At 46.1% G+C, this 13,290-nt stretch overlaps 1 protein-coding gene across 5 annotated transcripts in view; it reads right to left on the reverse strand.

The window, feature by feature from the left end:
- FRMD4A (FERM domain containing 4A) overlaps window positions 1–13,290 on the reverse strand; it is a 139,006-nt gene that overhangs the window by 18,542 nt on the left and 107,174 nt on the right. For all 5 annotated transcript variants that reach the window (XM_032954176.2, XM_032954174.2, XM_032954173.2 and 2 more), the window contains exons 12-16: window positions 11,962–12,038; window positions 5,107–5,245; window positions 4,282–4,423; window positions 3,702–3,835; window positions 1,673–1,795 (exon numbers count right to left, since the gene is read on the reverse strand). In XM_032954176.2, the coding sequence (XP_032810067.2) occupies window positions 1,673–1,795; window positions 3,702–3,835; window positions 4,282–4,423; window positions 5,107–5,245; window positions 11,962–12,038 (615 nt within the window). The remainder of the gene's footprint in view (window positions 1–1,672; window positions 1,796–3,701; window positions 3,836–4,281; window positions 4,424–5,106; window positions 5,246–11,961; window positions 12,039–13,290) is intronic.

The raw sequence follows: 13,290 nt of genomic DNA on the forward strand, positions 1-13,290 counted from the left end.
TTCTTGAACCAAATAAATTGACTATTGGGGCAAGTGTTGTCCGTGTTGTTGGCGAGCACCTATTAAGGACATCGTGATGCACGAGGACACAGTCTGGCCAGCACCATGCCCAGCCATATATCTCCCCAGTGCTGATGTGTACACACTGCAGGAGGTATTCCTTTAATGCTGAGTCAACCTAGATGATGCCCAGGACCGGTTCATCTAATAACCACATATACTCGCCATCACCAGGAATCAAACTCAGGTTACGCAGTTTGTAGCACAGTGTGGTAACCATTACACTTCTGCTCCGCACACCCACACAGACATATGCACAAAGAGCCAAAATACCAGCTTTTCCAGGCCAGCCTCCTGCCAAGCACAAGACAAATGCAAAGATCCCCCGTATAGCCTTAACAAACTTTGGGGGCAAGTGCTGTCCGTGAGCACTTATGAAGGCCGGAACGGTACATGAGGGGGTAGGGGTGGCCAGCACCACGCCTGGCCGCCTTTGTCTCCCTAGTGGCGATGTTTACACACCACACCAGGTACTTATTTTAGGCTGAGTCTACCTAGGGGAGGCCCAGGACCGGTTCAAATAATCGTAACTGGTGTTAGCCATGAGCGGGAATTGAACCACAGTCGTTGTGTTCGGATCGCAGCGCGCTAACCGCTACGCTACCGCTCTCCACTATCAACATCGAAGCACACACATGCACATAAACTCAAATACCACCACTTTATTGGTATTTAATGGATTCCACATGATATGAAAACTATCAAGAGATGATCTCTGTTTCACATTTTGAGCCATGCCCACCGAATGGAAGAAGTTTAATACGTTCCAACTCTTCTACGTGAAAATTACCTTCAACTGTCAATCGCCATTGCTCATCCAACTCTGCTCATGACTCAACCCATTATCAATAATTTAAATATCACCCCAGTGTCACTTTTGCAGTTTAAGTTGAAGTGCCGATATTCATGAGACCTTTTTTGCCAGTATCAAAGTATAAAAAATAGGAATAGGTCTTACCATTTCTGACAATAAAACAGCTGTAAAGATGTTCAAACACCAAATAGATAATGCATATATTATCAGATCATGTTTGTTTTCACATTCACGACAATATGTGCGGTTAATGCAGTACTTGATTCCTTGCAAAAGGTATCTATTTGGTGTTGGAACATCTCAACACCTGTTTTATTGACAGAAAAGGTAAAAGCTATTGTTATTTTTCATGGGGCATTCACTTATGATGGATAATAGCAACAATTCCATCTCACCCCCGATTCCCAACTCTAGCGAGTTTTTGGTTCAAGAATCCTATTTTCATCTAATTTTAACCAACCAATTAGCATTTTTCTCGTAAAATGTTGCCAACTTTGTACCGTTGTGTTTACTCCATTAGACTCCATGTAATGTTGGTATATAATCGCCATATTGCTCTTGAAATTTACAGACCTTTTATTAATCCGCTATTGAATGAAGGCTGTGTCATCATGGAGCTTGATTGACCATACTTCATGGATGCCGGTCAGCGAGGGTTGCACATATAATTCGCACAACATTGTGGGTAACAGACTCTCACGTACACAATTCGATGCACGCAATATGAACAAAGGAACCTGCTGTTAATCGAGCTAATTACACCCGAGTCGTAATTTAATTCACGAGTCTCCTGCTCACCTCGCCGCGCATGATGATCTTGTGCTCGTCCAGCTTGAAGGAGGTTCCCACTCTCCTCCGGACGGACGGAGCTTTCTCACCCAGAGCCAGGGGGAACTCCTCGGGAAGCTTTCCCGTCAGGTCCTTAAAGTCAACAATGATCCGGCGGGGGAGGGGGGGGGGGTGGGGGGCGTGGGAGGGGGTCACAAGAAATCCTGAATTGAAGATTATTTTTAACGCGTTAATCTGTGATCTTTTCGCTGCTGGAGTGATGTCATGAAATCAAGTCACAGGACAACGTCTCCATAGACAACCCTCGTAGACCTCTGCATAACACCCCGTTATGTTAGACAGCTCCCGGAGGGAGATATCACGGAACTATTTGTGAGATCTATTCCAGAGAGCTTGTTATATCCACACAACCAGGGATGAAACTTCCCTACATGCCCTGCTGCAGGAACAAAAAGGTTCGTCGTGCGGCTTTCAAAGTTGAAATCAAATATTTTGGAATTCTCACAGTGGAAATTTTGCAAAAAATGTAGCGAAAAGACACGTTAAGACTATCATCGCAACTCCATGCGAGACTGCGGGTTGGAATCCATTCAGCTTCCTGGATTGGAACACGACCTCGGCGGTGCCCGCTCAATCCTCTGACCCCCAAAGCCACCAGACCACCTCACAATGTGTTCCTGCAAAGCTTTAGTAAGGAAATCGTTTTTTTTTTGTTATTCTGAAAACAGTCCAATTAACATTGCATCACAGTGTTTAACAAATAATTTTGTAAGTTACCTGATAATATGTATAATTTAATCCTAAAACAAATAAATGTAAGTTCATATATCATGCAACGAATAATTCTAGAAAACAAACAGAGAACAATTTATTTTATCAGGCGCCTGATGACGACCGCTTGTGTTGTGATCGAAACGTTGTGAGTTTTTGGTTCTTTATTAATTAAAAGAACCAAAGAATATGAATTCCTGCAGTCACGAAAGTTTTAAGTCAAAGGTTTGGCTATGTACGGTGCGAAAGAAGTTCAACACACATACAACACATTCCTGCGATAGGGAGCTGGTAGGAACGTTGGGTTGCTCGGTCAATGGCCAGGGTCAACGGCGGCACCACGTGGTGTATTCCGCAAATATGCCCGACTGTGAGGGCGGGCACAAGCCGGCGTGAGTAGGTTAAACGTTGAGTTTTATAAGGGCACCACGGGGTGACCAGCCCCTCCCCACCCAGCCCAACCCCTCCCACCCCCCACCCAGCCCCACCCCTCCCACCCTCCCCTCCCCACCCAGCCCCTCCCTCCCCACCCAGCCCCTCCCTCCCCACCCAGCCCCTCCCTCCCCACCCAGCCCCTCGCCAGACCTCCCCTCTCCACCCAGCCACACCCTCCCCTCCCTCCCCACCCAGCTCCTCCCTCCCCACCCAGCCCCTCCCCACCCTCCCCTCTCCACCCAGCCCCACCCCTCCCATTTTTGGATGCACGACAGACGGACACAATAATCCCCTGTGGGCTGGTGTAACCAGGAGGTTCCTACCAGCATAATGTAAAACATGTAACATCCCTTTGCCAATCCAATGCTCTATGGCCATACTTCACCAGCCTGGCCAGTACAGGTTGGTGAAATGGGCGGCCCAGGACAGCACCGGTTTCGATATCACATGTCACAAGTGTTAGACGTGGCCAGCAATCAAACTCAGGTGGCAGAGTTCATATCACAGTGCAGTAACCATAATGCCACTGTTTCAAATTCGACTTTGGGTAAAGCAGGATCATGCACATCACAAATACGAGTGTCACCACCAGGGGCGGAGCCAGGATTTCAGGCCGGGGTAACATTCAACAAATTTTAATTTCAAGAATGATTAGAGAGTCAGGCTGTTGAACTAGACGCCATCGGTTGGCGAGACACTCTGACAATGCAGTTGCACGGAGTCCGCCAGACCGAGTGTCGTACACTTATACGCAGAATGTCACCCCCTGTCACCCCCCCTGGCTCCGCCCCTGGTCACCACTGGTTAGAAGGGCTGTTGGCGCTGCACTCACGGCCTCTCGCAGGCAGATAAGTCGAAGTTCCTCCACCCGGAGTTTCAGGGTGTCCTCCAGGGCATCTCGTCGTGACTTGAGTGCCGTCATGAGGTCCTTCCGTGCCTCCTGGCTGATCTCAGACTCTTGTGATCCTGCGGACAGAATTTCACAATATGAACACAGCTCAGCAAGGCGCCTGATGCTTTGCTCCAGGAAACAATAGGCGAGATTATTGCAAATTCATTTTAAAGTGCAACTACATCCCACCCTTGACGAAGTGGATCAGTCTCCCAGGTCGTCCTTATCTGATTGGTACCATCTGTTATGCCCCTTCTTAACAATTGTCACTTGGGCATTGGCCAGAATATTATTCATCCTTTGCCAAAGCCACAATGACGAAGTGGCAGCCAAGTGAGGAAGTGCACGCACGACGGGACGGATGAGTTCAAACGCAGCACAGGCGAAAAAGCCGCTATTCACCATTCCACACACACAAGTGCACTCATGCATATGGACATTTGCTCTAAGTGGGCAACGAATAGGTATGAATGCCCCCACTGAAGTAAACACAAAGCAATGTAAGCAGCACGCTGCGTACCGGACGAGAAGAGGCTGCCGTCGCTGCCGCTGATAATCTTGCTCTCGCTGCCCATGCTGGCCAGGCCTGACGTGCTCAGTGATCCCAGCTCAGTGAGGTCGATGGCGATCTCGCTGAGGCTCCTGGCCACCGGGATCTTTGCCTTGACATCGACGTTGGAGATAAAGTCACTCATTGGTTCCTCCACTCATGCGAAGGGGGCCCCAGGAGACAAACTAAAGAAAAACTATATCCTAAACTTGTTTTTTTTTACCAGGTAAGGCCCAATGAGCTACGCAGCTATTTTTTTAGAAGTGACCTGTCCATCACAAATGATAGCTTAATTAAGTGGCTTATCATCATGTGCAAACTCCAAATATACAGACATCATGGTCGGGATCGAACCTATGACCTCCTATACACCAGGCGAGGTAGTCAGCCAACGTACAACAGGAAATTAACACTTCTTTCTGTGCTTCACTCCTCGCGCTGCCCGCCTTTGGCACTCCCTCCCATCGTCTCTTTAAAAAAGTCCTTATATCCTTGCTCAGCTCAAGAACCATTAATTCTCATCTATTAAACTTTTCAAGAGTGCTATTTTTACTCTAACCGTCTTGGCATCCGGGCCTTCGGGCCCGCGCTCTGCAAACGTGGTAAAGAAAAAGCGGGCAGGACAAATAAACACCACCAAGTCGAAGTGATACGCAGCACTGCCTACCCATACAGCTGACATTGTTACTTTACCTCGTCAACTTGGTAAGGAGTCGCGTACCACAAGACTCTGAAGAGAGATTAACCCCCGACAAAAGAATCCTCAAGGGAGTGAAGCAATGCACGCAACTGTACCTTGCTCTGCTTTCGGTCCAGATAAAACTGATGCTGGCCAATGGCCATCACCCAGATGGACTTGATGAGTGCAGGGCTGGCGTACCACGTGTGCACTGTGATGCCACTCTGTGCGAAAGTGCGTCTGCTCACGGTTAACCTACGGGGAAGTGGGTGGCGTGGTGTGGAGAGATGGGCACATGAACACAAGCAGTTGCCCAGAAGCAGGTTGCATGCAAATGAAACAACGGGATATATCCGAGCATGCACTGTGGTGTATTTTACATTTTGCCCACCGTCACGTGCAGCGTGTTGCACGATTATAAATGATGTTCGCGTGATCCAAAAGAGAGAGAGAGAGAGAAATGTAGCATGGTGCGGCGAGTTGTATTACCGTGTTCAAGAAATTTAATTCAATCACTTTGCCTGGAATCATGTCAGGATATTAAACGACCTCTTGCGTGCGTCTTTAACTACTCCCCGAGGCCGGAGGGAGAATGCTATGAATAATTGGCTGCGCAGCACCTGCAGTTCGGCTGGACTCAGGCATGGAAACACATTTGTCTTTTAATGCAGAGCTCACAAATGGTCTATGCGAGAGCCAGATGTGGCTCATTGGGTCAAATTGAATGTATTAAAATTAAGCACCCTCATTACTGCCCTCCTTAGTTGGGTGCTCAAATATTAAGCCCAAATCTTTTCCCAGGGTAGAAGGAGCTGTAGTTGGTGAACAGGATTCATGTCACAATTTCACCGCCCACCAGTGATTCGATGACTTTCCACGAGAGTCGGTTTCCAATTTAAGACTCAATTATATTTTGGCTTCATTAAATTGCACCACAACAATGTCATGCGCTTGTTCGACAGGCAAAGGGACTACTGTGTTTAATAATGTACCACTGTTTCAAGGTAGCCATCACTCTTCCAAGGTAAAAACTATTGCCTGATATGTTAGTAGCAAAACATATTGATTGATTATATTACCGAACAAAAAAAAAGTGTGCACATTACATGTCATTGCATGTGAGCATACATATAGACATGTGAGTATAGTCATTTACAGTTCCCCGGGATACCTTTTCAGGCCATGACAGCAAGTGCTGTTAGTGAGCACCTATTAAGGCCACTGCGTTACACGAGGGGGTGGTGTGGCTAGAACCATGCCCGGACACCTTTGTCTCCCTGGTGCAGATGTTTACACACCGCATCAGCTACTTATTTTAAGGCCAAGTCGACCAACGGGAGGCCCAGCACCAGTGTCAGATATTCGCCACTGGTATTAGGCATGAGTAGGACTCGAATTCAGTTTGCTGGGCTCCGCTCCATACATACGCGTATAACACACACGGGGAACTCAGCAAGCAGTTTGGCTCTAGTTCTGAGTGACTCTGTGCCCACACCCTTGCATCCTAAGCAGATCTTTCTTTACTCCGAGCAGGCCCTCCAGTGGGCATCAGCAATGATCTGCACAGCAAACAATAATGATACATCTAAACACAAGCATATGTGCTAAAGATTGTTGTTTTAATGCAGTTGCTAAAGCCCGGCAGCTGGGCTCTGCACGTATCCACATTCCTTCCCATTACAAGCTGCTCGGAATAAAGCATCTGGAAATAATTGCAGTGCTATTGGTATGGAGGAGACAGCCTTATGCTTGTGATTGGATGGAACCCTGCCTTGCAAAGTGACACCCAGACAGATTTAAATACCCAGTTGCATGGCTACGAGTCTTCAGATCCCTGCAGACTGCAGGGGATGTCTAAAAGCATGAAATGCACAATGACATGCCCTGCCTTGAGTTGAGCATCATAAAAAGGGTCACAATTCACATATACTACTCCAGTTAAGGTAATATAAAGGTGCAGCCTTGCAATTGCTTGCTCATGGCACTGCCGGCAGAAGAGCCACGGCGAGATTTAACTCTGGAGATCCCCTCCAGAGCGTATTTGGCCTACTCCTCCATGCTGGCCAGACGTGTAAGACAAGGTGAAAGTAGCACGGTTGTCTACATATGGTGCAAAAGAAGTTCAACATGCATTTATGTTGCTGGGTGGACAGGGGATTTGAGAAATTTGCACCATTATTTTAACTGCTTCCCACTTCTCTGTTGCTCATACTCTTTTCCTCTTCCATCCCTTTGAGTCCCTCCCCTACCCTATCGTGATTCCAAAGTACCCTCTCTATCGCAGTCACTCATTCCTGAACCCTTGCACGCCCCTGCCATCTAAATACTTTTATTCTGCCACCGGTTTACAAACTATGTCGAGCACCTTGAGTTGATTGCGCTCTATCAAACATTAAAATTGGATGAGACCGACCAGGAGTCCTCTGGATAACAAGTCCATTTCGCAAACCATTACACCACAGCAGCATTCAGATTCTATGTGTACACTATTACAATAATAACAATAATAAGGATAATGTACACTCGCCTAATTGCCCTTCACTCCACTTATCCCGTGGGCACCTGGCCTCGGGCTTGTCGCTCGCGGAATAATCGTACCCCTTTCCCCTATCGCTCGTTTGATCATATTTCACCATGCTGGTCAGTGCAGGGGTGATACATGAACCGGCCCAGGAACTGTTCATATATCACTCACAATTGATGTTAACCACGGCTCGGTTCACCCGCATAGTGCGCTAACCGTTGCAAACTCCACTCTACCCTTCTGGGGACGTAACCATACTTGAAAATCCCTTGAAGTATTTTTGTTTTGTCGTTGAACTTATTTGTCATTTCTTTAGAAATGCAACAGTCTGCGCTACAGTCAGTCCTATTCTAATCAAAAAGTCAAATCTAAAGGCTGTCATCACGAGTGTGTTTACATACTCTCATTAGTGGCCCTGAGTCAGTGGTGGAAACTAAACGTTCCAAGTTGCCAATAGAGATTTTGACAAGGATGATGCTGCGCTAGAAACAACAGTGTATGTGGTCAATACATCTGTTCTCGTGTTGAACTCGTGTAATTATGGTCAAGTACAATGTTTCAGCTTATGATCACATCACCCGGGATGCAACTGCTCTTATCAGATCTGGGAAGCTAAGCAGGTTTGAAACTTGGACATTGCTTAAACGGAGGACAACCATGCCAAAAAAAACCAGGCCATTATAGACTGGAGGGCCATGTGGTGGGCAGCAGTGGATTGGCAAACGGTTATACATGTACAACATTTAAAACAAATCCATAAAGCAAACGTGAGCCAAAGTCCGATATACCTGGATAGTTGTGAATGCAGGACTGCCAACTAGAATATACTATACAAATAGAATATACTGTTACCAATGTTTTTTTAAATACGGTACACGTGCATTTTTTTTAGAAGGCTAGTTTTTTTTACGTAATTTTCTCTTGTAAACTAACACGTGTGTTCGATGTATACGTCATGGGACAAAATGGGTCTCGTGTCAAATGAACGACTCATTTTGTCTCCGAGACTTTCCAACCCATTTTTTGTTTTATGAGACCTTTGCCAGTAGCAAGATATAGTAATAGGTTTTTACCCTTTTTTTCTGGCAACAAAACTGACCCCTTTATAGAAGGGATCATGTTTGCATTAACCACAACACTTGCGGTAAAAATGCAAAAAAAACCAACTCTGATAATGTACTGGCACTGTCCTTGAAATTGATTGGTCCACACCCGAGACAGCTTTTCTTAGAGCCCAGTCTCACATGGTGTTGGACCAGATGACGCCAAAAGGCGCACAACTCAAAGACAACGCACCATCAGAGTATTGAGAGCTTGGGGTAAGCATCTACATTTCGAGGACAGTGCATACATTATCAGAGTTGTCTTTTTTGTTTGCATTTTGACCACAAGTGTTGTGGTTAATGCAAACATGATCCCTTGTATAAAGGGGTCAGTTTTGTTGCCAGATAAAAGCGTAAAAACCTATTACTATCACCATTTTTTGTTGTAATGTTGAGCATCGGGAATTCACATCGCAGCAGGGCTGATTGGTACACTTATTTTCGCTTCCACTGAACGTGGGAAGGGTGCCAATGAAAACAACGATTGATCATCTTCCATTAAGTCACGTAAGAGACTGTTTATCTAAATAAAATGTTTGTGGTGTTCGCTTGAAAAAAATCTCATATTTCCCATGACATACCGCGCATCGAATTTCCATTCAAGATCCTATTGTGAGAACCAACTCTGGAGGTATGTGAAAAACACAGTTATCTGTGTTGCATTTTTTTCAGATATAAGATCTAGACAAATGCTGGCACACAATGGTCTATTCTTATGAAATGAACATGTATTGCGTAATGGGGGGGGGGGGGGGCTTGAGTTATTTTGGTGTTTATAGGCACGAGGTGGCTGATTTGTACAACGATCCCCCGGGGAGCCTTTAACAGACTGCTGGGGGGGCGAGTGCTGTTAGCGAGCATTTGTGAAAGCCGGCACGGCACACGAGGGGGTGGGTGGGTGGCTGGCACCACACCCAGCCGGTTTACACACCGCACCAGGTACTCATTTGAGGCCGAGTCGACCTAGGGCATGCCCATGACGGGTTCAGATAATCGTCACTGGTGTTGGCTGTGAGCGGGAACCGAACTCGGGTCGCCGGGTTCGCAGCGCCGTGTGCTGACAATGACCCAAAACACACGGCCAAGGCAACAAAGGAGTGGCTCAAGAAGAAGCCAATTAGGTCCTGGGGTGGCCTAGCCAGTCTCCAGACCTTAATCCCATAGTAAATCTGTGGAGGGAGCTGAAGGTTCGAGTTGCCAAACGTCAGCCTCGAAACCTTAATTACTTGGAGAAGATCTGCAAAGAGGAGTGGGACAAAATCCCTCCTGAGATGTGTGCAAACCTGGTAGCCAACTACAAGAAACGTCTGACCTCTGTGATTGCCAACAAGGGTTTTGTCACCAAGTACTAAGTCATGTTTTGCAGAGGGGTCAAAAACTTATTTCCCTCATTAAAATGCAAATCAATTTATAATATTTTTGACATGCGTTTTTCTGGATTTTTTTTGTTATTCTGTCTCTCACTGTTCAAAAAAACCTACCATTAAAATTATAGACTGATCATTTCTTTGTCAGTGAGCAAACGTACAAAATCAGCAGGGGATCAAATACTTTTTTCCCCTCACTGTATAGTAAGTCCATACATACACACACGCACGCACAAATACTGCATCCAGCATTTGGCTGTTCCACCAATAATTGGTGCTTATAGGAGATAAGTGCAGCATTCTTGCAACCTACAGCACTAACATTCGGGGAACAGCATTACACTCATGCCCTTCTGCAATAATACTCTGCCCCCCCAACTTTTGAGACAAAAAGCAGAACCCGTTAAGCATTAAGTGTTCATTGTATTCTCTGTCTAATCCAACAGGCCATTAGAAAGTGTAGGAAGACAAAAACATACATCTGGTTTAAATAAAATAACCGGACCCATGCGCTGGGCTGGTCCACTCCACGCAGATGTACCCTGGCACCATAGTTGCCACGAAAATATTTCCGAAGCTCTTTATTTACTTTTGGATTCGTCTCTTTAAAACCGAGTTGCCAAAGCAACTCAGTGGAAGACCTCAGGCTGCAAGATAAGCTCTTGCAGTGTTTTAGCCTACGTTTCACAGCTCTTGTAAAGTGTACCAATTAGAGCTACATAGGCAAAAACACAACGTCAATCCACTGATAAAATTAAGGCCTCCCCCATGCCTTGTCAATCACGGGGGTCGTTTGGTCATACTTTACCATGTTGGTCAGTGTGGGTTGGTGAAAGGAGGAGTTGTGGCGTGGGTAGGCAAGACTCATTCAAATTGAATTCACTCTTGCCATTAGCCATGGCCAGGAATCAAACTCACGTTGTTGGGTTCATAGTGCTGTGTGCTAACCAAAGGGTTCACGGACTCAACCACCTATTAAAGCTACATACATTATAATATAGTAGAATAAACGTCTGCCAATCACAAACTTACCATCGTCAATTGCCTCTGTTAGTCAAGCCTGTGCCAAACTACACGGATTGAAACCCTATAGCTTACAAACGTGAGCGTTGTCAAACAGGACACTGGGGGGTAAATGAATGTGTGACTCGGGTGTTCAAAAGTTTTGTAGCCACGCTCGGCGACTGAAGCAGGACAGTGACCTACGTGCAGCGTTTGAGGAAGCCTCCCAAAGCAACTCCATCGTTCTCTTGACAAATTACCAAAATATGTCTGAAACTGAAGTGTCATGAACGGTGGATGTGAAATACAATCACAACAGAATTTGGGCTAAATACGACAGCATCTCCAGACGCTGCATCTCATTCGGAACCCGACATTGTAAACACAGAGAATTGAACTTTTTCCATGTTCTTTAAGAAAATGCATTCCAAGTAAACATTATCCAATTTTTTTTTACTTAAAATAAAGTATATTACATATATTCACAGCAACATGCATAGGGTAAGCAATGAAAACGACCTTGAGAAAAGCATAACGCACACAAACATTATTTTGGAAAGTGTCTTTTCATGCCAAATTTGAGCAATATTATTTGCTCGTTAAAAAAGTTAAAGGTGCAGCCCTGCAATTGCTTGCTCACACCAATGCTGGTGGAAAGGCCTCCACTATAGATAGCTCTAGACAGCCACTTAGAGAGGGCAATTGGTCTACTCTTCCACACTCGCCAGATGTCTTGGACGAGGTGGGAGTACCCACACTTTACCCCACCACACACACACACCATGCCAATGGACAGTGGCGCACCCATTGATCACTGCTGGGTGGACGTAGCTAGGGACATTTTTGCTCATACTCTACTAAACGGCATAAATTTGTTAAATTATTAAAACATATATACACGAATTTGGCCGTTCTTCTAATTTGACGTATTCATCTCATATACATATTTCATCAATGAATATAAATGTAATTTACCTTCGAGGGTCATGGACTTCTATAGAAAACTTCTTTTCACGAAAATATAGATTCTCCAGCTGTCTCCATTGATAAATCTGCAACAACAAAAACAATCCAGGGGTAGTTAACATCAAATTCAGCTTGACGTCCAATGTATACTTCCATCGACTTTGCTTGCATACCACCTGAAAACAAAACTGATATAAAAAAAATACTTGCAAATTGAAAGAAATGCTTCTTAAAAACACGTACGGCAACTGTACGACACACTCAACAAGTGAGGCTTCTGTACAGCCGCGGCTTGATGAGGGAGTCATCCTCACCGAGTAATGCGCACACGTTGGTGACCATCGCTACCCACACCTGGCACTCTGTTTACAAACCGTCTGACAGACTCGAGACACTGTGAGCGACACCCCTGTTCATTCTCAGACAACAGTTCTGCTCCAATGAATCGCTCATTCTGCTCGTTCAAACCTGAGCCGGCTCTGTCATAAATGAGACAGCCACTCCACTGACACAACCACTCCACTGACAGGGTTGGAGGCAGTGGGGGGTGGAAGGAGGAATTTGTGTTCTCAAGCACACCCACTCACGACAAAAAATGCTGCACTCAAAAGAAAAATCTTCATACCATCTGCCAGCACCCACTGTCCATTGCGAGTGCAAAGACAAAGAAACCCCACCCCCACCCTATAGCCTTCACCGACTGTTGGGGCAAGTGCTGGTCCCGAGCACCTATGAAGGCCGATACGGCACACAAGGGGGTGGGTGGCCAGCATTACTCCCGGCCGCATTTGTCTCCCCAGTAGCGACGTTGACACATCGCAGCATTTACTCATTTGAGTCTGAGCCGACCTAGGGGAGGCCCACGACCGATTCGGACAACCGTGGCTGATGTTGGCCGTGAGCGAAAAAAATCGAACTCGGGTCACCGAGCTTCGTATCGCAGCTCGCCAACCGTTGCACACGCGTTCCACATAATCGTGGGTGTGCACACGTTCGACACAGGCGCACACGCGCGAGACGAGCGCGTGCACGCGCACGGTGTTTAAGAAAACTTTGCAGACTGCCTCCCAGTTGGACACCGCAGTTGGTGATGTCACACTGCAGCGCCAATCGCCTGCGCTGAGTCACTCCACTTTTCACACACACACACACACAGAGGCATGCCCTTTTTGTGTCACCCGGCTATTCACCAATGCGCTCACATCTGCTGTTGTTAGTGTGGATGAAATGGGTCAAATAAGTGTGGCATACAAATGAGCACAGCGCAAAATCTCTATCAAGGGTATGTACTGGGAGTGTAGTGGTTTTGATAACCATGATAAATTGTTATAATATAAC

Source organism: Petromyzon marinus, chromosome 14 (genome assembly GCF_048934315.1).
Source record: "Petromyzon marinus isolate PM22_M1 ecotype Great Lakes invasive population chromosome 14, UKy_Petmar_22M1.pri1.0, whole genome shotgun sequence".
Taxonomy (NCBI): Eukaryota; Metazoa; Chordata; class Hyperoartia; order Petromyzontiformes; family Petromyzontidae; genus Petromyzon; species Petromyzon marinus.